Raw genomic sequence first — 24,370 nt, forward strand, 5'->3', positions numbered from 1 at the left:
GTTGGGTGTCTTCCCATACGTCGCAATGCCTTTGACCTATCACAGCTTCAACTCGTAAGGAAAGCTCCTCTTACTACGCATGCGTGTATTATTGCTGAGCTCTTGGTATAGATGTCAACTACACGGGCGAATTGCTAGTCCAGTGTTTTTGTTTAATGATGCGATTTTGGCATTAGAAATGAGTTGATTCTTCTCTTACAATATTTTTCAACACACGAAGGACTGGGACAATCCACAAAGAAATGGACCAGGAGTTTAAAGACCTAGATTCAGAGGGCCAATGGCAGAACCTGTACCTGGTAAGTTAGCTAGCTAGCTTATGCGTTGGCTAATTAGCCCAGCACCTATGCTAACTGGGTTAGGTGGCTGTTTTTTTAATTGTCAAGTTGTTCTGTACGTCTGGACTTTTTTCTTTAATTGTGTTTTAGAGTCAGAATCATTTGTAGCAACCTCGAGTGAGTCCCGAAATTGCCAACACGGGCTCTGAGTTTATAACGGAGTAAATAAGTTGAGGCAGTGGCTAACCTGGCTAAGCATATAGCTAACTGGTATTAGCTACCGCTATCTAAATTTATGGCTCCGCGCAGTTTAGTGAGGCAAACACGGGTGTGAAAAGTACGGTCAACATTTGAATTGACGTGAGACACGCACGTGCCTAACGTTTCTTTGTTAGTTAAAATTATTTCTCTAGAATCGGCCTTAAAATTCAGTGGAAAAAGATGTTTAGTCTACGCATTTGCGTGGAAGACTGTTACACAGATAAACTTGCCCTCAACCGAAAAAAAAAGTTTTGCCAGCAGACATGATCGGATATGTTGTCAAACTGCCGTTTTATATTTGTCCCTTTTTCAGTTTACGAATTGTGAATTTCTCGCCAAGTGTGGTTCTTCAGTTGTTAACCACCAGTAGTAATAAAACAGGAAGCTCTCGTGTTGTTTTGTTTATAAACTGTAAAAGTTATTTGTCCACCGAAATAACGATAGGCTTTGCTTGCCAGCCTGGGTTTTCAGTAAGAGGCTATTTTGGGAAACTGTTCTTGTGAGCTTGCTTTTGCATTAGCTGTCAGCTGTCAACAAGCATAATTATTTCCTAAGTTGTTCATTCTTGTTCAGTTATAGACAAATATGAATATAGGCTATTCATATGTAAGGTAAGTAGGCAATTGATAAGTTTACTTAAAATGATGTAGCTCAGCTCCGTGTTTGAAATTGTTGCTAATAGCGTTATTTTTGTAAATGAAATATTTTAGTGATTGAAACGAATTGTTTTGTCCTCAGGAAATCCGCAATCAGTCTCATGAATGTCCTTTCAAAGTGGCAAAATATCCAGAGAATCGTAACCGCAACAGGTACAGGGACGTCAGTCCTTGTAAGTGACCTCAGTTCATTATCACCAAGCCGTTTCTGCGTCTTAGATACTACTTCAGTATGAGATGAATACTTTCTCTTACTGGCATAGAACACTGGATATTGACTCTTGTTTTTCTTTTATCAGTTGACCACAGTCGAGTTAAATTAGAAAACACAGAGAATGACTATATCAATGCAAGTTTGGTTGTGATGGATGAAGCCCAGAGAAGTTACATATTAACTCAGGTGAGTTCTGTTCCACTGTTCCCTCAAACCTTTTTTACTGATGTACATTGATTTCCATACATTTTAGGAACCTAGTTATTTACTGTTTCCCCAGTAAATGTACCCCTGAGATACCTTAACGAGGCATGTGAGATTTCAGTTCACGGGGTGCTGCTTTTTTACCGTGATTTTCTTTCATTAAAACTAAGCGCGCTGCGGTGGTAGATCACCTGTAGAACCTGCTCTGTAAACAGCAGAAATGTAGTGCAAGAAATGTAGTTGCCAGTGTCTATTCTTATACACCTAATTTAGCTATCTAGTATCCCAACATTTTCTGTGTTAATGTGTAGGATGAGGAAGATATCTGTGCAGGCGAATAAAGTGCGAATGTGGTTCGGACACGCACGCTGGGAATAATTTGTGCGTGTCTTGCATTCCTGTAATTTGCTGACTAACAAATGAATACGTCACACTAAAAGTCAGATTCTTTCGTATGAAACACAGTTTTGAGTGATACAAGACAAAGATAAGAAGATAAGCTTTTTGATGTGTTTCAAATTATGCGTGTGTGCAGTTTCCTTTTTTTTTTTTTTTTTTTTTTTTACCTTTTCACAACAAAGCAAATTAAATTTCCTTGAAATGAAATAATGAAAATTCAAAAAGTGTAAAAGTTCTTTAAGTCTTTCCTCTAAGTCTGTTTAACATAACAGCATGCCTCATGATAGTAGAGTAAGATTTTAATAAAGATAAGACTGCTGAGGAAAGAGGAGGACGTTTGCTGATGTAGCATTCATTTCCAGCTATCCGCTGACCGCTAAGATCTTACATTTACATAAGGAGCATAAGTTTTTCATTTCACTTAACTGATAGCAGATTTGAGACGGGAGCGGGTAAATTTAGGTACGTCTGCCCTAGATTTGTGACGATATTCTTTGGACACTCTCCACAGTGGAATTTTTCTAATTTTTCTGTCTATCTCTCTCTCTTTCTCTCTCTCTCTCTCTCCCTGTCCCGTCACATCAGGGTCCTCTGAGGAATACGTGTGGTCATTTCTGGCTCATGATCTGGGAGCAGAACACCAAAGCTGTCATCATGCTGAACAGGGTGATAGAGAAAGGATCAGTAAGTAGCGCCGGGATAAACCTTTTCTCCTTATCACAGCCATCATGGGAAGTCTTGCCTGTGGAGACGCTATCCGTACAACTTTCAGATCCTGTTTTCTCGCGTGTCACTTTCTGGAAAAAGAAAAAAAAAAAACAAACAGAAGTAGAGGGGGGGGGGAATCCCTGCGTTATTACTGAACCTGATGATACTGTAGGAGTAGAATGTCTCAGATGCATTTCATTTTTATCAGGAAAGGACAGAAAACAAACAGAAGGCTATGACGCTGGTTTTTATCTAAACTGAAAGTGAAAGAGAGAGAGAGAGAGAGAGCCTTTATTGTGTTCTGATTTGGCTGAATGACTCCTTGCTGCACTTCAGTGTTTGCAGTGTTTGCACGTATTAGGCAAGCAACATTACTATTAAGTAAACAATTTCTTAACAGACAAGAGAGATGGAAAGCAGATGTACGTGGGCGCGACCTGTAACAGTGATTCTTATCATGGACCTGAAGACATCATGGATTCAAAGCAGATGTGTTTGGGCTTTTGAGTGGGAGTGCAGTATTTTAAAATAGCTAACAGACCATTAGCCATACTGAGGCTGTGGGTGCCTTTAGAAACCAACCAGAATGACTGAAGGATATGTGCTATAGATCTATGCCTGGTAATTTCAGGGTTTTTTTTTTCCACCGACTGCCAAAAGCCTTCCAGGTACACGGACATTACAAACAACAAGATAAGCCATGAAAAGTGTTTTCAAAGGCCTCTGTATGGCCAGGCCTGAGGTGGGAGACTATGAGAGGATCAGACTCAACTCAGTGTTGTGTTGAGCAGAAACTTCTGACTGAACTCTGTTTCAGACCGCCGACCATTAGGATTAGTTTTGCGGGGGGGGGGTTAAGCACAGACATAATTGCGTTATAGTGGTCTCTTTGTGTGCCCGCGTCACACTGGTGCATCTGCATTCCTGCCCGTGCTGTTCGATGGGCGGAGCCAAGCCAGTCTCAGACAAAATCGATCTGTCTGAGGAGGGAACATAAGTTTAACAAACAGAGTGGTTCTAGATAAGCCACGCACGGCTCTCTGCTGGCATTTACCACTGACCTCAAAACTAAAACGGGGGGGGGGGGGGGGGGGGGGGGGGCGGAGAAAGTGCTAGTGTTGGCATCTGCAGTCGTGATCACGAGTTTTGCCCTCGCGGGGGGAAAGGATATGACGCACCGGCAGTGAACAAGGGTGTCCTGTGACTCAAATGGCCCATCCCTCAGAAGAATTACTAACCAAAAGAAGAAAAAAAATGACTCAGTCACAGGGAACTGAAGATTTTCTCTGAGTTCAAACGCATCAAGTAATGAAAAGGTTTCATAAGGTCATGTTTATTATCGTGACCTTTTTACTGACTGCCTTCATCAAAAAAAAAAAAAAAAAAAGAGCTGACAGTGGCCCAGGATTAGTGTGTCTTTTACTATTTGAGATGATATCTTTTCATGAACACCTTTTAACCTCCTCTTTTTCTTTTTTTTTTTTTTTTTTTTTTTTTTTTTTTTTTTTGACCGAACAGGAGAAGTGCGCGCAGTACTGGCCGACGCAGGAGGAGCAGGAGAAGTCTTTCCGCGACACTCGTTTTGTGGTGACGCTGATGTCGGAGGACGTAAAGTCCTATTACACCACCCGACTGCTGCAGCTACGGAACGACAGTGTGAGCCGTTCGCCCTTACGAATCGTGTTTATAGGCCGCTCTCAGGCTACTCTTCTGCTCAGCACTAAAACAAACAAACAAACAAACAAACGCTCTGCTTAGCTCACCGTTCGAATTCCCACGCATCGTTACCGTGTTACCCGAATCGGGAAAAACGGGGCGTGCTCAAGTTCAGGTTTGGTTTGAAAGGAATGATGAACGAGTGCTTTGACGTTTCAGTTTGTCGTTGATTTGGAGAAACTGAAGTGGAAGTGATAGTGAGATTTTACAGTAAAGTGGAAATGACTGGCGGCACACAGACGATCGCCTCTCTTTCGTTCGCTCATCCCGTTACTCTGTGTTCAGACAGGAGAGACGAGAAACATCTATCACTTTCATTACACCACATGGCCTGACTTCGGCGTCCCAGAATCCCCGGCGTCTTTCCTCAACTTCTTGTTCAAAGTGCGAGAGTCTGGCTCACTGGGATCGGATAACGGACCCGCTGTGGTTCACTGCAGCGCAGGGATCGGACGCTCCGGAACCTTCTCCCTGGTGGATACCTGTCTTCTTCTGGTAAGTCATGCAGCTTGTTGTTGTCTTTAGATGTAAAGATCTGTGCCGCACACTGATTTTTTTTGTTCAGAGGTTGCTTTTTACATCACTGCTGTTTATTTATTTATGTTGTTTGGAATTCTTACGTTGTTTACCAGTATGAGCAGAAGTGGTTTCCAAAACGGTACGGAATTCACTAGAACACTGAGGTACTCCCACACTCTGGTCTTTTTGTTGTTCTGTCTGTCAGATGGAGAAGAGGAAAGACCCATCATCTGTAGACATTAAGAAGATCTTGTTGGACATGAGGAAATATCGCATGGGCCTGATTCAAACCCCCGATCAGTTACGCTTCTCCTACATGGCTGTACTGGAGGGAGCCAAGTGCATCCTGGGAGACTCGTCAGTGCAGGTAAGGGTAGCCGCGCTCCTTGGCTTTAGTTTGGAGCCCAGCAAAAGGGAGACCAGTTGCTTTTACAGATATAGCATGTGAACAGAAAGTTATTCGGAATAGCAGGGAATGTTTATTAGCCCGGAAATTTTCCACAGAGGTTAAAAACGGGCGGGGGAAAGCCACTCAGACTATTTACTTTAACGCCGTTTATCTTATCTCACAGACGTCATAAAATTGTTGGGATAAGTCCCACTGCTCTGAACTCATAAATTACATTGATATGTTTAGGAAAGCTAAGACTTTCCAGTGTTGCTGACTTCAGAACTTAAGTTTTTTCGTCATTTCGTTTTTTGGGGGGGGTTTTTTCCGTTGCGCAGAAACAGTGGCGGGAGCTCTCGAAGGAAGACCAAGACCCCGTGTCGGAGTCCCCACCTCCTCCTCACCACCAGAAATGCCCCTCCACAGACCGCTACAACGGCAGTAAGGTGTCCCGCCTGGAGGAGGACGGAGAGACGGAGGCGGGAAAGAAAACGGGGTGCGAGGTGCCCGGTAAAGAACAGGACGGGGACACGGGCACGGCGAAGTATGTCCACGCCACGAGCGGTCCTCCACTAGACTCTCCACTCCGCTCGTCACACACTGCACCAGACACGCGCTTAGCCCTCAGTGAAAAAGCCTGTTTCAGCCTCACAACACAGATTTGTATTCATAAACAGCTGCATTCATACCGTTGAGTAAGATCAGCACTTACCTGTATGACAACAACTGGAATTTTTTTTCAATTTTTAGAATGGTGTCGCTAGTTCAGCGCAAAGATCAGAAAGTGTGAGATGAGTAACTGTTAAGTTTTTAAGTTTCCCGCTTACGACAGTCCTGGGAACAGGTCAAGGTCAGCAAATTCCAGTCGATAAAGTCTACAGCAGTGCTTTAGACTAGAGGACATACAGCTAGCATAGGGAATAGACACAGGTTAGAACTCAAGGCCTGTTTACTGCAGACAGGATCAAAGCACCATGGTACTGTAGAGGGAGGTCTAAAACAGCAAGTCTAGACAGGACTGCAGTAATACTGTTTGTCTGTTTGTTATTGTTTTGCGTGTTTAGACGTAAGAGCTACGCAGTACATTTAAATGCCTTGACATGTCGCCGCCTTTTTAACACGTTAACCATACGTTTTCAGTGCTCGCAAGAGACAGCGAGAAGAGAAGATGTCCAACTCAGTACAGAAGACACCGCAGAAACAGACAAAGCCCAGGATGAACGACTCTGAAAAGAAAAGGAAAAGGTGAAACTTGCGACAGCGCTTTTTAGACATCATTTCTTTTCTCATGGATCTTTTCCCTGATGACGGAGTCTTAATGCGATCTGTTCCAGTGTTTGTAATACAGTACCACCCACAGACGCATCATTGCCGTTTATCCTCCCTCCCACTTGCCTAATGAGCGTGAGAACTTTAAACTTGACTACGTTCAGATTTCTGAGATGGAAGCGTATTTTTTTTTGTATTTTTTTTTTTTTGGTTAGTCACTGACAGAACTTTTTAACCCTTAAACGTGAGGCTGGTTACATACACCACGCTCTCTTTCATTATGGTACATCAGCATTAAATTGACACGCGTTGCTTTGCAAAGCACGGATTCCTGTCAGTGGCAATTTTTTTTTTTTTCGTTTCGTTTTTTTTTTTTTTTTTTTTTTTTTTTTTCTCATGTGGTGAAGTTTCATATGTGCCTTTCACTGCGTGTCACGTCTCTCTCTCTCTCAGACAGCTGTCCTTAAACGTCTGGTCTCTGTTGTCTTTCCCTTCCAACAGTTTGGGCTGCATTTGCTGTACGTGACAGATTGAGTGCTGTCTTTTTGGGGTGGTCGCCCAATGAGGCAGCACTGGCCGCGAAGGTTTTTTTTTTTTTGTTTTTTGTTTTTTTTTTTGTTTTTTTTAAAGACAAGCTCTTCCACGCCCTTGCACAGATGCCCTGAGCTGTACGTGAGAGAAAAAGGGAGACAGAGAAGTGTTTAGTGTGCCTGGTTTGGAGCTTGCTTCTTCTGGCTGCTGGAGGGTTTTTGGTCGGTTAGTTTGTTTGTGTGTGTGTGTGTGTGTTTATTGTCAGGAGTGTGCTTCTAGCATGATGTGATTTTTGGATTTTGTCAAGTGGTTTTTGTAAAGAGCGAGAGCAAGTTAGTGCATGGAGAGGACATGGCTATGACTCCTAAATGTTTGAATTTTTATTACTCATTTAATTACTACTCCTAACCAGATCTACCCGGATTTTATCATACTGTTTGGTCAAGAAACAGCAAAAAAAACCAGGCTAAAGACAACCTGTTGTCATTGATTACAGATAAAGCGATCCCAGTCGCCTCTGTTTTGCCTGCACAGTTTAATGAATGAGAAAACATTACACTTCTGATCTCTACCGAGGCTGGATTTCTCAGATCATTTTTTTCCTTCCACTTTATTTCACAGAGGAAGTGTGTGTGTGTGTGTGTGTGTGTGTGTTAATGATGGCTAACATTGCAGTGACGTGTGTAGTTTGATTTGCCGGTAACACCAGTGCCTCCCGGCCCATACCACACGCCTCCCTCCCGACATTCCATGTCTTTGTTCCGAGACAATGGTCAGTTTAGCACGGAACCCATTGCCATGTCCCAACCTGCATGCGTCCCACAGACAACCCTCTTGAGAAAGCTCTCCCTCTCTCTTCACCCAGTGCGCGGTGACTGAACCGGGGAGTGGATGGGCCGTGTGGTATGACTGGGAATACCTCAGAAAACGGCTCTGGGCAGCAGTGTGTCAGAGAGCCCAAACGTGTGTGTGTGCCAGGAGTGCATATTTTACACTGCTGTTTGGAGCTTTTACTCTGTGTCAGTGTGGCTTGTCCTTCCTCCTGAACCTCAAACCTCGTAGTCACTTCTCCAAATGTGTCTGAGTCACAAACAGCTAAATCAGCAGGTCTACATACGCCTTTCTTATATATATATATATATATATATATATATATATATATATATATATATCTATCTCCTGGCCATGGTTTCTATACCAAAATGAACTTCACTGAAGTCAGAAACCATCCAAAACATAGGTTTAAATGGTACATTGAAAAGAGGGGAACAAAAGACTTGTGTGTGTGTGTTTTTTTTTTTTAAATGAGTCATCAAATTTGACCCAGAATGTTTTACAAGACTCACATGCTGAAGGCTGTTTTTTTTTTTTTTTTCTGTTATGTAGGCGAAGTGACAGTAAGAGGCTTTGCTGTTTATGACGGAAGACATTTCAGACGTGTCAGAAGTGCTTAATGGATTTAGTATTAGTTCAGTATAAAAATTCAGAGTGACAAAGCCTTATAATTGAATGACAGGTTCTGATACAGAACTCTCCTTATTTTTGTTTGTTTGTTTCCGGTGTTGTGTGTTCGTGACAGGCCGAGAACTGGCGACGACTAACGCCACGGCGACGGCAGCAGGGACCCCAAACCCTCCACCCCCTCCTTCCCCCACCCTGCATCCTAAAATGTTTACAGCGTAAACTTGGACATTTTCTAGAGCCAAAAAGCATCTGGACGCAAAACTCACCAGCATGACGTTGTTGGAGCTGCTGCTTGGTGGAGTTGTCAGAGGAATGGAGTGCATCGCCGTGGTTTGGATTGGTTTGATTTGCCCCGACCCTCACCCTTTTTATTTTTTTTTTTGGTCGTCCCTCGTGTATATGGAAACGACAGCAGGATCTGGAACTAGGCCTATGCATTGCCAATTTGTAATGCTCTTCGTACATGTATTTTTAGACAACTTTTTTCAGAGGCAAAGTGAAATGCTTTATTTTTTATATAAGAAATTACTTGAAAAGTTTTCCTATTGTGTCTGCAAGCAGTGTGCTCCAAAAAGAAAAACAAAACAAAAAAAAAACCCACTCTTGAGTTTGTTAAAAGACATGTCTTATGCAGAGTGGAGCCATTGTGTACATAGTGTTCTTTTTAAAATGTGTAGAGAGGAAAACAACCATATTTTTTGATTGTCCAATTTAATGGAAACACACATTGTATTTGGTCAACCAAAAACAGAAAAAAACAAACAAAAAAAACCAAAACAAACACCTTTTTGTGTCTGTGACCATTTGTCCTATCAGTGGAGTTTTGAGAGTCTTAAGTTTCCTTATCCAAAACTATGATAAATGAATAAAACTGGTATCATTTAGTTTCTTTATCTCTGGGGTGAATCTGAGCTCTGCTTCCTACACTACCAACACACACACACACACACACACACACAGCATTGTACACCTTCTACAGACAAGTCTGGCTGCTTTGGAAATCTGGCAAGATATCATTCAATTCATTTTCTTGCCAAAACAGCATTCCCATTCCCACACCTCCTCAAGTGTGAAACACTAACTGTGAGAGAATAGTGTTTGTGTACACAAAAGCAGCGCCAGTATCTTATTTTCTGCACCTAACAATGACTCCAATCAAAAAAGAAAAAGAAAAAAAAAAACCCAAAACTTGTCGCAGCAAGTCAGGGAGTGCTTTGTGTGACAGCAGGGCGCTGGGCAGGGCTGCTGGGAAAGTGACATGACAAGCGGCCAGACGCTTTCAGTTATACGGTAGTGGGTGGGGGAGAGAGGTGACGGTGATCTATTTCGCACCTCCGCACAACAGAGCAAAACCACATTCAAATCACCCAACAAAACAAAAACAGACCAGACACATTACATTCAGGGCCCTTTTTATATATATATATGTGTGTGTGTGTAAGTGGAAAAAACATATTTCAAACAATGCATCTGCCATCAGCTGTCTAAAGGCTTTAGGCCTTTCGCTTAGAGTAAATTATAGTTTTCTGTTCACATCGTGAACGGATAACGTTTAAAAGTCGAGAAGGCGATGCCCATAGGAGCATTCTGGCCTGAGATGACAGGAGCAGACTTGCAGTGGTGCAGATGCAATGCACATGGAGGAAAGTGGATGGTAAAAAAAAAAGAAAAAGATTTTTTTTTTTTTTAAGTGCTCTGGTTCAGCTTTAGAAGATTGCAGGCGGGATTCCACTGCCAAAAAGCAAACTCCAGGACGGAGGGACTCTCCACTGTGCTGATCCCCCTGTCTGAGAGAGCCAGAGAGAGAGAGAGAGAATGAGAGAGAAGCTTTCTAGACATTTCCTAGACTTTAATGCTCTGCTGTCTCTGATGAGATACTGAGAAGTTTGGAAAATATGAGAGTTGTTTTTCCCTGTAGGTTTTCAGATCTAATGACTGATTTTATTTTATTTTTTTTTCCAAAACCTACTGTTCATGTAGAAACCGGAATGGTGGCGAGTTTTTGGACATTTTCGGCGTGTCGCTAGTTTTGACTTTGCGCTTTTTGTGGCTTCTGTTTGCTTTGCTGGAGTTATTTTTATCCTTGCATTGCCTCTTTACTATCAACCACTTCCTCTCAACCAATACAGTTTATCGGTTCCAGAAAACATTACCATGTGCTGACCCAGTTTGCATTATGCAAAGATCATTACTAAAAATACATCCCGAGTTCCCAAAAAACCCCCCCCCAAAAAAACACACATTGCAATCAACTTTTCGTTTTAATCCCGTCCAACTTCTCTTCTGTGGGAACACGGTATCGAGATTACAATCAGCATCACTCTACCCAACACTCCCAGACCCCACTGGTAGTCAATCTGAGTGGCGGCCAAGTGATTTTATCGCTCACCATCGCGATCACATCTAGTTTCACACTTGATAGCTGACTGGCTAAATTTGGGGTGCAAAGGAAAGACTTGGGGAGTGCGGCAACACCATCAACGATGACTCATTCACTAACCTGTTTTTCTACCAGACGGTGCCAGTCATTTAGGTAGCTGACGAGAGCAAAAGCATCTGGGACATTGTCTCCCTCCGAACAGAATGTGAGCAACACTGCCATGGCGATGTTTTCCGAGCAACTACAAAGAAAAACATGCAGAGAGAATGATGAGATATTTATGGCATTTGTAAATAAATTTAAAATAATTTTTTTTTTTTAGTACGGACACAGTCATGTGGTTCTTTTGAAAATACAGAAAATAAAAATGAAATGTTTCATCGGACATATGAATAATGTCAACTCTCCCTCCAAAATGGTTTCTATTAGTATTGTTGTATTTCCAATCAAACTCTTCTGTGTGTACAAGGATTGCAACACACAACTACAAGAAGAACACAACATCATTTCCCAAAATCATGCCGCCCCCCCCGGTAACACTACCAGTCAGTGTAGAGTCCCTTGGTGATGCCTCCTCCTGGGATATACAGGCGCTGCTCTGATTCGGCTATGCCGGGAAAAGCGCTGACTCGCTCTAACTCTCTCCAATCTAGCTCTTTAACGCTCTCTTCTGCCTCCTTCTGCAGGGCTGGTGTCAGTAGATAACGTAGAGAAGTGCTAAACAACAACACAAACAAATGTTTCAGAACATTTGTCTAATACGCTGCCATATTTGTAGCAGCAGGACTGGCCTGTGAGACCTGTACTACCGCCTGTGAAGTAACCGTTACGCTAACGTAAAGTTTTGAAGTTACCCAAGGAGCTGTCGGTCGTCCCTCTGATAGGCGTGACTGCTTGACAAAACCACAGTTCTTGAAAAGCCGCTAGTTTTGATCCAAGCCACTATGAGCTTGCGAAATGATCGGACTCTGGTCTACATCACATAAAGGGCAATAATCAAAATCTCTTTCGACACAAAACAATGGAGAGACTACATCTATGACGCACAAACTTTAGGTAACGTTTTTAGCATTATTAGCAGTATCTTCAGTATCTTCAAGCACAGGACACCGTTACTGACCTGAATGATGGGCGCTCTGATTTGCAGCACTGCTAATTTAATGTCATTTAGAGCATACACTGCACAAAGAGAGAAATAAACGCAAAATTAACATTAAAACAAACGACAGAGCCTGCAATTGTGTGAGGCTGCATTTTATACTTGTAGCTCAGGTATATGTGTGGAAAACCGACCTTCTGCATTGGTGCTCAGTTCAGCAGCGTCTTCAGAGGAGGTAGCGTATGGATTGTTCCCTACCATAGGGATTAAACAGTCCGTGTGGAAATGCCCCACGCGTGGCATGTTGAGCGTGGAAATAATAAGGTCCGCAGCGAGCTGGCCGACATTTCCGACCGATACAGCAGGCTGTGCAAAAGTGGAAACAGAGTGGAAACAAAAAATACACCTGACTGCTCCATTTATAGGGCCCGTGAGGAATACTAACCATCAACATGAATGATAAAGCAGTAATTACTATTCACTTACCATTATTAAGGTGTAACCTTTAAAAGAAGGTGGCGTGTCTTCGGTCGCGATGAACATTATTTCTAATATAATATACACTTGAAAATTAACAAAAAGTACCTTTTTTGCTTAAACTCGTGGCGTGATTTCAGTTTCACATTCACCTCAAAACTTTCAAACGGGCCTTCCGCAGTGGCGCCGTGTGCTGTACGTAATCGTATTGGGTAGTGCCTTACAACTGCCTGATTAAATTTATTTTCAGGATGTTTATCGTTATTATTATTATTTTGTATCGAAATCTACACAGAACCTAAAATATTCATTCACATATTTTTATTTATATCTGTCAAGCCAATTTGGATATCTATATAAATGCGTTTACTTAAACAAACTGTATCGACAAAGACTACTATATTGTAAAAGATGTTCAACTGCCTTGTGGCTCACTACCTCCTTGTATCAGAGTGAGGGTGACATCTAGAGGCATGAGAGGGGAATATTCAGTTAATCCATCAAGACAAATTACACGAGACTAGAATATGACTGTTGTGTTTGGGGATTCTCTTGAGAGGACAAACTATGATAAACAGACAAAAGTACGTTATTTGTATACGATATTTTATCGTTTTACACATTATGTACTTTATACCGTTCCCAAACAACATTTATGTGATGACAGATTCTCACAGCTTGTAACTTTGGATCCTACATTGAGGTCAAGGAAATGTAACTTCGAAAAATGGAGTTAAACCAAAAGAGTGTAAGAAATCACACTCGTATTTAAAAATTTATGTAATAATAAACTGAGATTATATTTTTGAAAAATCACATTTCCCATAAAATGCATTGTATGCCCTTTCACACAGTGTCTGTCCAACAGAGATTGCCCTATGATTTGCATGTTGCTGCTGCTGCTGCTGCTGCTGCTGTTGTTGTTGTTGTTGTTGTTGTTGTTGTTGTTAATAAGCTTCTTGTTACTTCGGCTTCACTTCATCAGGCATGGCATCACCATTCAGGGCAGCCAGGGCGTTTCCCACCATCGTCTGCACCATTTTGTGTGTAGTCTGCAGGGTGTTTATGCCGATATGAGGAGTGATGATTACGTTGGCCAGGCTGAGGAGAGGATGGTCTCTGCACGACACAGCACGGAAAGACAATAAGAGGGGGTGAGACAAAGGCACTGCGTTTGGAAAACAGACGTCATTTACTGTGTGTCAGTTGTTTTCGACGTGTGGATATATTTAGACTGCATGTCCATCCAACCATCTATCTATCTATCTATCTATCTATCTATCTATCTATCTATCTATCTATCTATCTATCTATCTATCTGTCTATCTGTCTGTCTGTCTGTCCATCAGTCTGTGTGTCTGTTTGCCTATTGACCTGTCTATCTGTCTAAATGATCTCATCATAGGTACCATTAAACTGAGGTGCATACCTGGGCAGGGGTTCTGGATATGTCACGTCCATGGCAGCAGCATGAATCACTCCTTTCCTTAGAGCCTCCAGCAGTGCATCCTGGTCCACTACAAGACCTGAGCGACAGGTACTTAAGCTTTAATGAGTATTAGCAAAAAGCAAAAAGCCCCCCCCAAAAAGGGTCATTTTCTCTGTCTACAACACTAGCTGTGGTCATTGTCCGCTGCCAGTCTTTGAACAGTTGTACAGCATTACACAGTAAAAGTCATATTAGTGCTAGGCTGCAGTTTTGTTTAAATGAATTAGACGTTAGTTAACTACGGTAGCGATCAATGATCTTGTAAAGGGACATGACTACTATGCGTGTAGACTCTGTTTCCTTAGAGTCCAGGTGCAGTGTTTTAGACTGTTTATCACTGACCTCTGCTGATGTTGATGAGAGTGGCGGTGGGTTTCATTAGGGCTAGTTCTCTCTGGCCGATCAGCCCGCTGGTCTGCGGAGTCAGAGGCACAGCCAACATTAAAAAGTCTGACTGTCTCAGCAGATCATCCAAACGCTCACAGTAATGAGCTCCCACTGCGCTTTCATCCTCGGCTGATCTGTGTGTGAATAACACAATAATAACACAACAGCACACAGACAAAAGCCGCCCTAGATTTACCACGTTTTTGTGTAAATCTAAGTAAATGTTTGTCCTCTAATGTAAAAAACGTCCACCTCAAGATTAATAAAAGAAAACAAAACGTATTTGCTGGTCTCTGTCTCCAGGTTTTTTGTGGGGTTTTTTTTTTTTTTTGCTTAGAACGTTATTGTACATTTTCAGTTTCATGCATTGATGAAGAGGAAGTAATACAGTACAATAGAGGAAGTTTCAAAGTCTGCAAAATGTCATGATTCATTATCACGCGTGGTAATGTTTCAAAATTACTGGTCTCAGGATACAAAAGACTGCATATTACTGCCTTGTCTCAGAGCACACACCCACCTCTTTCTTCATCAACTTCTTTTTTTTTTATAATAGCTGACACACATATTCAGAGCAACTTACACTTTCTATGTCACGCACCACCTCAGCATCCATAGGGTTAACACCCTTTGTTCGGGGGCAAGAATGAATCATCACACTTGGAGTTAAAAGCCAAAACCCTCTGTTACCTTGTGACCTCATGTGCCACTTGACCTTTATCACCCCATCCTTAACAATGGATCTTGTGTGTGGTGTGTCATTTTTTTTTTAATCCACATTATGTGACTATTTGTCCTATATATTAATAGTTCTTCTAATCATCTCACTATCAGCACTGCTATTTCTCCTTTACTGTCTTCTCTGATGGCATGTTTATTCTTATATTTGGATTATAGAGTAACTCTTCATTCTTTATTAAACTGTTAAATTAATTATAATTTGAACTCTGGTTGACTTCTTATCATTTTTTATTCATAGTTTTTTACTGTTATTACCTTCTCGTTCGGTTGTGGTACAACACTTTCATGTTGAATCCCCGACTCCTTTCCGCAATCTTGTATCCAACATCTCCCATCCCGACAATGCCAAGAGTCGAACCCGTGACTTCAATTCCCATCAGGTCCTGAGGTATCTGAGTAGTCTCAGGAGCAACAGCTATCCTGTGACCTTCATAATGCAAATGTTGTTTTGAAAACCAACTTCATCAAAACCAAATGAAACTGATGCTTCCTTTGATCTCTTTCTTAGTATTAAAATTGTACTTGTAGGTATTTACTCAGAGACCTACATTTGCACCACAAAGCACTGTGTGAGAGAAGAAGAACCAGGGGGTTTGGAGAATAATCAAAGTTCTACTCCTGTTTCATGTAAATCTCTGAGGTTATCGCTTTGTATCTTAAAAAAAAAATGTGAATCTTTAACTCTTTCTGAAAAAAAACCCAAAACAGATATTTATTGTGATGAGGGCATTAGATCTCACTGTGTTCAGCAGCAGAATAACCCTTTCCCGCGTTCCGTCAGTAATCCGTGTCTTACCCTCGAATATCTTGCGGGCGGAGGCCAGCAGCAGCGCCATGGCCATGTCGGCCGTAGCATCACTAACGACATGGGGTGTGTTGGACACTTTAATGCCCAGTCCAGCGATGAAGGGCAGGTCCAAATGATCCACCCCGACGCCTCCGATGGCGATCGCCTTTAAAGCCGGCAGCCTCCTGAGCAAGGAAGGTTCTGGATAAGGCCTGAATTTCCAACTGAACAGCACTTTGATCTTCCCAGCGTAGCGTTCCTGGTTTTCCATGAAGTCACGGTAGGTGATGGTGCAGAAGTGTTGCTTAATCAGGTCAGCCAACTCCGGCTGGTAACCATGTTCCCCCCCTACCTGTGAGATGAGTGCGAATGGCTTCTCGACCTCCATCGCCAGCTGGAGGAGAATAAAGCTGCAGTTAAAAACCTATACCTTTCTGGTTAAATCTTTCATTTAGGCCTAATTGTGCAAGTAGGGGTGGGAGAACAAATCATTACCAAGGTAAATGACTGTTACCTAGCAACTGCCTTGACCACTCATTGATTGAGTTAATGTTTTTTTGGAAAGTTATGTATGTTGTTCTGGCCAGTGTAAATCATACTCTTTATCCAGCAAGTGCCACCTGTGTTTTTCTGATATGAAAATGATATGATCAGTGACAAAATATTGCAAAGATGATAGTTACACTCTATAGAATATTCTTAGAAAAATGTCAGCAACTGAAAAAGAAAAAGAAAGAGACAGCAAAAACAAAGAAAATAATACAGCGAGTGAAATCACGCAGATGTAATCACTCTTCCATTAGACATGTCAGTAATTTCAGGACTTTGAATCTCTTTTATTATAGACTGATCAGCAAACCTACCTGTCTCTTTCTTAGTCTTGACTCAGCCTGTCTGTATGTCCTTGTTATTTCACACCAATGCCTCTGTAGACGGCTTTCCAGCCTTAGCACACCAACTGCGAAGGACCACTTGACATTCAGAGTTATTACACTCCAGACAAACAACTCAGCAAGCAAAACAGGAGAAAAATAGCCCTTTGAATTGTTTGAAAAGAAATAGAAGTGCAAAGTCAGTATTGCTGAGTTAATGAATGTGGCTGAGTGTCACAGTTTGTTTGAAAAGTTAGTGAGAGCTCTAAGAATGTTTGGACAGGTGTATGACAGGAAATGGGCTTTGAAGTGGACTGACAGTTGATTTTACGCCTCTCTCTCTCTCTCTAATGAGGGACTTACCTTTGTACATTCAGAGGTCCAGAAAAGAACTAGGGTCTTCACCACACTGGGAAAGGAGGTTCCCACGACAACACCGCAGTAGGGAATACAGAGAGAAAGGAGAGAGAAGCAGGGGCACAGCTCTGTGGAGAGGGGGGAGATGGCCTGTTTTGTCTGTTGGCACTCCTTAAAGGGACAGTTACATTCCAGACTCAGCCTTTTTCATAATTTGTTACTCCGTTTTCATTACTTGAGACCGAGGCCTTGGACTGGAATTAAACATTAATTTCTTCATCATCTGTTACTGACTTTAGTCCTGTTTATATGACTGTCAGTTTCTCTGGTCAAACACATTCAAGATTTTCATTGAACAGGGTCGTTATACTGAGAAAGGGTCTTCTGGAATGTGATGCCATTTCCAAAGTTCAGTCTTACAGTTACAGGCACAACCACTAGATGGCGATAGTACTTACCTATGGGAAGTTGGCCTTGCTCAGCAACAGTTGTCCTCTGTCTTTCTACAGTGTACTTTGTTTAATCACCATTTAACTGTGGAAAAATATATATTAACGTGACATTTCACTTTGTTATTACTCTGTCTGTATTATTTGTTTCTTTATATGAAGATATTAGTCATGTTCAGCCTCTGAAAATCTAAAACCTCTCCACAGATCTCTGAATGAACTAATTTGTTAGTCAGCTAATTAAACGAGTAGGCTAGTTAGATGGTTAATTAGTCTGCCTTTTCATTTAGTTTGTATGTTAGGCTTTCTGATGGTTAGCTCATTAGGTTTTTTTTTATTATTTATTTGTTCACTTGTTCATTCAGTGGCACAATTTTAAAAGCCAAACACAGCAAATGCAATTAGAAATTCATTATAATACAGATTTCCCAGTTGGCACAACGTGATTAGGCAATGAAGGATCAGAGACATAACAATCAAATAATACATCATTAAATCATTTCTTGTTCTTTGTTCTTGTTGTTGTTTGTTTGTTTGTTTTTGTTTTACTCACTTAAACTGAAAAGTCAGGCTCTTTAATACATGAAGAAAGAGGAAGACTGTTTGGGTTTTGATGGCTAGAGTTGGGAAAAGAAATAAAAAGTCGTATTTCACCAACTCACCAAAGCGTCCTTCTTGTGTGCAAATGAACACACACACACACACACACCTACACACACACACACACACACACACACAAGATGAACTACACTTGGTAAACACATATTTTCTGCCTGCTGCTCTAGATCTAGAGCCTCTTTTATTTCCTGTGTGTTAAGTTCATTATTTTCTGATGTTATTGGAGCTCTTATCAGATCATTAGTCTAAAACTCTGTCTAAATGATGGTGTTTCACAGCTCCAAGACCTTGTCTGTACTCTCTTTTCTCTGACAGAGATAGTGCGTGACCCTTTAAGAATAAAACAGCCTAAAATAACTTGAGATCAGGCTATAAAACGCACAGACTTATGCTGCTTTTTCTTTTTGCCTTTGTGTTTTGTTGGAGGGGAGGGGTGGGTGTTTGTGGTTCGGGGGTTTTTTTGGGGGGTTTTTTTTTTTTAAAGCTTTTTTTTTTGTTTTAAGCTTTGTCGTTTTGATAAGCTTCTCAAATGTGGAGAACAATGCAGAACAATACTTGGCAAAATCAAAGCCTTAACTGTTCAAACTGCTTTTTACACTAATTTGATCAGTAAACACAGAGTCATCTGTTCGCTCTGTAATGGTGCAGCAAAACAGGAAAAGAAGAAAAAAACAAAACAAAATGAGACAAAAATTAATCATCCTACTGTATTTTTTCAATAGCGTTCTGTCTTTTGCTCTTTTTTTTACCCTTTGTTTTTATTTTTTCTGTACATACAAAGTGGAGTGGTCAAGAAGTTAAGAAATTATTAACAGCCATTGGCTGATGTATGTGAGAGCAGCGGAAGAAATTGTGTTTTCTGGAGGGTTCTGTTCCGTTGAAATCTCTGCTCGTGAAATGCTTGAGCAATGCTGGATATCTAAGTCCTATTCCCAGAGACCTTTGGTAGTATTAAACATTTTTACTTTCAGAATTGAAATGTCAAGGTGTATGGGGGTCTAGATACCGTGGCATTTGCTTAATTTCTTTCTTGCTTGATCTGTTGCCATTCAGAGAGAACATGTTTGTGTAGAGAGGAAAGTCTTTTCATCAGCTTGCTCTCTCTTTCTTTCTCTCTCTCTCTCTCTCTCTCTCTCTCTCTTTCTCTTTCTTTTTTGCTGCCTGTGGGTACTGGATTTGAAACAAAGCAATATACTTTTATTTGTACTGAGATCAACAGTCTTAATCAGGTGTAATGACATTCTTACAGAACGCCACAGTTGTACGGCTGCCAAGAAGAAAAATGGTAATTTTATCTACTCTATAAAGGAGCGACTTCAGGGCCATAACAAATATTGCCTGAAATTACAAGATGCTATTAAGCTAGCTGCTGTGCCATTGACGGTGTGGCAGAGATATGATTTTGGTTCCCTGGTAATGAGATGTTGAAGATCATGAGTATATTTCAGTCTGTGGAATGGACAGCGTTGGGTGACCATGTGCAAACTGTAGCTGGAGATTAGTGGATTACCACACGGGAGGGGGGGGTGTTCTTACACCATACCAACAGAACGTTCTTCACATCTGAGCTTATGAACTCTCTCTCTCTCTCTCTCTCTCTCTCTCCTTTCTCTCACTCCTTCTTTATGTTCCTGTCTTCTCCCTGGGATAACCAATGAAGCATCTGATTTTAACCTACATGTCTTTCAGGGTTTGTGATGCAACAGGCTCCTTGGCCCTACCCCTTCTCACGAAAAGAGCATGTATAACATTAACCTGTACATATCTGACATGCACGCCAGCGGGCCAGACACCACTTGTTTGTGCTCGTCTACACTTGACTTGATATGATACTCCGCAGAAAATCGATTTTAAAAAGAACACTGACCATTAACGGGAAATTGTAGCACAACGCGGATTTTCAATGACAAAACTGTATGGGCCTATTGATTTTCATCTTGCTTCCCTGCCTGTGGTACGCACTATTTTGAGAAACGCTGTGGTAGGTTTTCACAATAACTGCTTTGTCTGTGGCGACCGTAAGGAAAGAAAACTCAGGTCTGCAGGGGTCAGGGGGACTTTTGGGAAGGTTGTTAACTGCTGGATGAAAATAAACACATGACCTTCACCAGACAGCTAACCTCAGAAGTAGGGTGAATGCCCGTTGTTGTACCTTACTCAGAGAGAAGAGGCTTTCTTTTATCCCAGCCCAGTACGATAGAGCGAAACGACAGATGAGGGATGAGTTAATATCCTTTATTTTCCCCCTTGTACTCTTCTCCTCTCTTCTCTCTTGTTTTTCCTCCTTATTCCTGACCAAAGACTTAGGTAACAGTCATTGTTAAGACACATTTTATCACGTAATGTTTTCAGATAACGACTAGATCACTTCATCTTAACGTTAAACTACCCTTCCTTGAAACAGAGGAACTGATTACAAGTTCAAAGGTGAGAACGAATTGTTTTGTTAGCAGATACGGATGGCCCGTGTCAACCTAACCGTCGTCCTCTAGAACAACTGTGAATCGTGTCATGTGCTGACTGTGTGAACTCTACGTATAAATTAAAGCTAATATTTCAACTTTTGGTATCTCCGTGACGTCATTTGAGTTAATGACATCCACGTCGCATCCATGTCCAAGAAGGAAATGTCACAGACATCAAACAAACCAAGCGAAAGAACAGCTGGATTAGGTATGCATTTACTGTTGATGCAATCATAGCATTGTTTGTTTTCCTTGAAGACTACAACATTTAAAAGATCAAAGCGGAACGTTACGACGCGGTTATTTTAAATGTACTTTTCTCGGTTTTTCTCGAAATCTGCTTTAACACCAGAACCCGCAGTCTTTTCTGTACCAAAATTTGTCAGCGAAACTTGACTCTTGACCGGTGTGTTGATGTTCTTAAACACACAGGTCTTCAAACTTCAAACACAAACATTTTATTTATTTGCAATTTCTAGGTCAGTCAAATATTTCTCAGATGACTCACGGCGACACTGATAATGAGTCTATCTCAACTCTCTCATAACTCTTAGCAGACTTCAGACTCACCCATGCACTCGGGCAAAATCAGACGGTCATAACTAATCCTAATGCTGTCTGTCAAATTGGATTATCTAAATCAGCAAAACAATCGTAATAGGGAGCATTCAGTTCGGTGATAGAAATACAATTATCTCGGAGTCCAGCCATAATGGAGCTTGATTACTGCACAGAGATCTCTGAGAAAAGCACTCCCCATCCATACTGCTTTGAATCCTCGTAATTTACGTGTCTATTTATACGCTTCTCAGCACATCTCGGGAAAAAGTTATTACATGAGGGAGTGGTTTATTACTCCTCATTGGTCCATTCATCAGTCCATAGTCAGCCAAAGACTATTTTTCTGCTCATAATAATTTGTCCTTAGGCCGAAAGACGTCAGAGCTGCATTTCTAACAGTTACCCCAAATGACTCAGTCTATTTTTCTTATTTACTGTACTTAAGAGAAGGACACACACGCATTAATACACACACACACACAATGACCAGACCAAACCGTTTTCTGAGTACAATTAACTCTCAGGGGGCCAATTTGTCTTGACAACGACAAAGACCCATAAAAGGGGAAAAATGTCTGTAATGAGGAAAACCCTAAACTGAAACCGATTTAACATGGGAGTTTTATTTTATCTTATAATTCATTCATTCATTCATTCATTTTCCAAGCCTCTTATCATAATTAGGGTCGTGGGGTGCTGGAGCCTATCCCAGCGCTCATTGGGCGAAAGGTGGAGAAACACCCAGGGCAGATCGCCAGTCCATCGCAGGGGGTTCTGTTTTTCTCTCTGCGAATTGGTTTCAGCATTGGAGACTTTTCTCCACGACTGAGGGCAGCAGCCGATCATCGCTTTACACTGCAGCATCGTGTAGTTTATGCAAACACAGTGGCGGTGCAGAGTGGAACGCAACACAAGACGACCTCCACTACAGAAGATTCATGATGTGCGTGCATGCAGGGGAATGCAGTGGGGTGGGGGTGGGTTCCCTGCGCCAGGCTGAAGTGTGCAGGATGTCCTTATCAGTGTTCACCCAGCACTGCACGGACATCACACGGCAAACGCGCTTCTTTAAAGGGCTCAGAGGTTCCTGTAATGTTCTGCTTCTGAATAGCTCCACCTGTTAGTACAGCCCCCTCTTTCATCCTTACACACACACACACACACACACACACGGGCATACACTCACAGGCAGACACACAAGCGCACACACATAGACACACATTGAAAATACACAGTCAGATTTCATTGGCTAATCCAGTAAGCTTCACTGAGAGTCTCAAGTTAGTGACGCATTTCTCTACAGGTCAAACCGTAGCTGCACTCGCATTGAGGAATTGGCATATTGCTCCTCTCTCTCTCTCTCTCTCTCTTTCTCAGTTCCTCAAGTTTCACCAATTCTGCTTCCCTTGGTCATTTCAGAAGCCTTTTTTAGTAACTGAATGTTGAGAAATATGATGTGAATTTCAATGAAATAACATTTGCATCACCCTGGTTCCAGGGAACCGTTTTATATCTGTCAGGGAGAGACAGAGCAATTGACTTTTATTAGAGCTGCTGTCTGCGCATAATTTGAAGCTGATATATTATATGCATATCAGAAAAAAGACAGATGCAAAAGAGCTCCTGAATTCACATTATGCATGGAAAAAAAAAAGTTGTAAGAGCCTATATGGTTATGAAAATTTTGGGGTCATTTGTTTACCTTGCAACAGCAGGTGAGCAGGGCATATCCATTATGTAGTTCACACGAGTACAGCAGAAGTGCTGAGTGAAACACAATACACCAGGACCTCAAAATAATTATTATAATATTGATATGTGAGTGTAGGTTAGTTGCCACAGGCCTGCATGGTCTGAGTCCACATCTAGTCAGTCAGTCGGCATAAAACAGGTCATTTCTCTCCTTACACAAACTTCTCTCCTTTATTTTGAGTTTTCACGACTGATGCGTTGTCCAACTGGGCATCAAAGGATATCCCCCACCTGTAGATTAAACTCAAGATAAATCTTGAGTCTTTTCTGTGGACCGCAGTTGATAACCACACACACCACAAGCGCGTGTGCGCACGCACACACACACACACACACACACACACACACACACACACACACACTCACACAGCAAGCATTCTATGCTTCGGCACCTAAGTGTCCTGGGTGGCCACTCACCCCTGACTGAAATAGCCCCACACATCACGCCTGGATTGCACGGGCAGGGGCGGTTAGGTAAGAGATAATCAGAGAGAACCCTGTTAGCCGTCTCAGCCTTGCCTCCCAATACAGTGCTAATTAGCCATGCTAAAGCTTCTATTACCTAATGATAGAAGCCCGTGGCGAAGCATGGAGAGGCTAATTTAGCGCCCAGCTCAAAGCCTATTGAGTCCTCCACAGCGGGAGATTCACATTAGACAGGTGAGGAGAGCTTTGGGGTTTTTTTTTTTTTTTTTTTTAATGATTCACAAAAAGAGGGATAAGTGATGGACAGCAACACATGCAAAGGTAATAGGCTAACTGATGTCTTAGAAAGTCACTGATGAACATGGATAGAGCTTTGACTCTGTACTCTGATGGGCAAAATCCATCACCTTCTCTTTTGGCTGTCACTAAAGATTGACGAATCTAACCATAACTCTGGTCGTAACCAACTGAGAGTTTGAATTTTGCCAATATCGGTGTTTGCTTTTTTTTTTTTTTTTTTTTTTTTTTTGAAGTGAGGACTGGTTAATGACCCTGCTATTTAACATATGTTTATATATTCATGGGCCCACACACACACACGGGAACCATAAACACATGGGATTCCCATTTCTTAGACACACTAACTATACTGGCAGATGAATGTGAAAGAGATCAAAGCATGGATAATATTCAGATGATATATTATTCCAGTGACTGCTGGGCCTTGTGGGAAAACGAGAACTGCACTGGAATTGATGAAGAGCTTCTGAGGACCCTCTGTGACATAATGTTCCAAGATCATTTTACCTGTTGCACCATACAACCTCATTCAAAAGTCTTTTCATACCTATAAAAAGAGCCCCAGTATTCCAAAAACCAAAGAAAACATGCAAGTTGTGGAGA

General features: G+C 41.7%; 3 protein-coding genes across 5 annotated transcripts; 1 reads left to right on the forward strand and 2 right to left on the reverse strand.

The window, feature by feature from the left end:
- The first annotated feature begins 115 nt into the window (after nt 1-115).
- ptpn2b (protein tyrosine phosphatase non-receptor type 2b) lies at nt 116-9,283 on the forward strand. The gene is made up of 10 exons (XM_030789250.1): nt 116-299; nt 1,278-1,368; nt 1,495-1,595; nt 2,598-2,696; nt 4,239-4,376; nt 4,722-4,931; nt 5,161-5,322; nt 5,682-5,887; nt 6,484-6,588; nt 8,723-9,283. The coding sequence occupies exons 1-10, from the start codon at nt 243-245 to the stop codon at nt 8,742-8,744; spliced, it is 1,191 nt and encodes a 396-aa protein (XP_030645110.1). The 5' UTR covers nt 116-242; the 3' UTR covers nt 8,745-9,283.
- Nucleotides 9,284-10,035: 752 nt separating this feature from the next.
- On the reverse strand, nt 10,036-12,697 carry psmg2 (proteasome (prosome, macropain) assembly chaperone 2). Of its 3 annotated transcripts, none has more exons than XM_030789251.1 (7): nt 12,573-12,697; nt 12,281-12,452; nt 12,108-12,166; nt 11,842-11,960; nt 11,531-11,704; nt 11,108-11,228; nt 10,036-10,394 (listed from the first exon to the last, which is right to left on the reverse strand). In XM_030789251.1, exons 1-7 carry the CDS (start codon nt 12,627-12,629, stop codon nt 10,314-10,316), a joined length of 783 nt encoding a protein of 260 aa, XP_030645111.1. In that variant the 5' UTR covers nt 12,630-12,697; the 3' UTR covers nt 10,036-10,313. The 3 variants fall into 3 exon arrangements, with proteins under 3 accessions (XP_030645111.1, XP_030645113.1, XP_030645112.1); XM_030789253.1 differs by having other exon boundaries at nt 10,036-10,381; nt 11,104-11,228; XM_030789252.1 differs by having other exon boundaries at nt 10,036-10,390; nt 11,104-11,228.
- An 828-nt stretch (nt 12,698-13,525) lies between these two features.
- LOC115825699 (glyoxylate/hydroxypyruvate reductase B-like) lies at nt 13,526-16,355 on the reverse strand. The gene is made up of 5 exons (XM_030789487.1): nt 15,977-16,355; nt 15,436-15,607; nt 14,395-14,573; nt 13,993-14,089; nt 13,526-13,682 (listed from the first exon to the last, which is right to left on the reverse strand). Exons 1-5 carry the CDS (start codon nt 16,353-16,355, stop codon nt 13,526-13,528), a joined length of 984 nt encoding a protein of 327 aa, XP_030645347.1.
- Nucleotides 16,356-24,370: the final 8,015 nt, after the last annotated feature.

The sequence above is a fragment of the Chanos chanos genome, chromosome 12 (genome assembly GCF_902362185.1).
Source record: "Chanos chanos chromosome 12, fChaCha1.1, whole genome shotgun sequence".
Lineage (NCBI taxonomy): Eukaryota > Metazoa > Chordata > Actinopteri > Gonorynchiformes > Chanidae > Chanos > Chanos chanos.

What these genes read in the sequence shown, in the direction of transcription:
- ptpn2b (XM_030789250.1), top strand. Translation starts at nt 243, where the DNA reads ATGGACCAGGAGTTTAAAGACCTAGATTCAGAGGGCCAATGGCAGAAC. An exon ending in GTACAGGGACGTCAGTCCTT is followed by an intron (nt 1,369 to 1,494) that starts GTAAGTGACCTC and finishes TTCTTTTATCAG; the next exon opens with TTGACCACAGTCGAGTTAAA. An exon ending in TGGATACCTGTCTTCTTCTG is followed by an intron (nt 4,932 to 5,160) that starts GTAAGTCATGCA and finishes TCTGTCTGTCAG; the next exon opens with ATGGAGAAGAGGAAAGACCC.
- psmg2 (XM_030789251.1), bottom strand. Translation starts at nt 12,629, where the DNA reads ATGTTCATCGCGACCGAAGACACGCCACCTTCTTTTAAAGGTTACACC. An exon ending in AAGGTTACACCTTAATAATG is followed by an intron (nt 12,453 to 12,572) that starts GTAAGTGAATAG and finishes ACTTTTGCACAG; the next exon opens with CCTGCTGTATCGGTCGGAAA. An exon ending in GACGACCGACAGCTCCTTGG is followed by an intron (nt 11,705 to 11,841) that starts GTAACTTCAAAA and finishes GTTGTTGTTTAG; the next exon opens with CACTTCTCTACGTTATCTAC.
- LOC115825699 (XM_030789487.1), bottom strand. Translation starts at nt 16,355, where the DNA reads ATGGAGGTCGAGAAGCCATTCGCACTCATCTCACAGGTAGGGGGGGAA. An exon ending in CGCCCGCAAGATATTCGAGG is followed by an intron (nt 15,608 to 15,976) that starts GTAAGACACGGA and finishes TGCATTATGAAG; the next exon opens with GTCACAGGATAGCTGTTGCT. An exon ending in TATCCAGAACCCCTGCCCAG is followed by an intron (nt 13,683 to 13,992) that starts GTATGCACCTCA and finishes TGTGTCGTGCAG; the next exon opens with AGACCATCCTCTCCTCAGCC.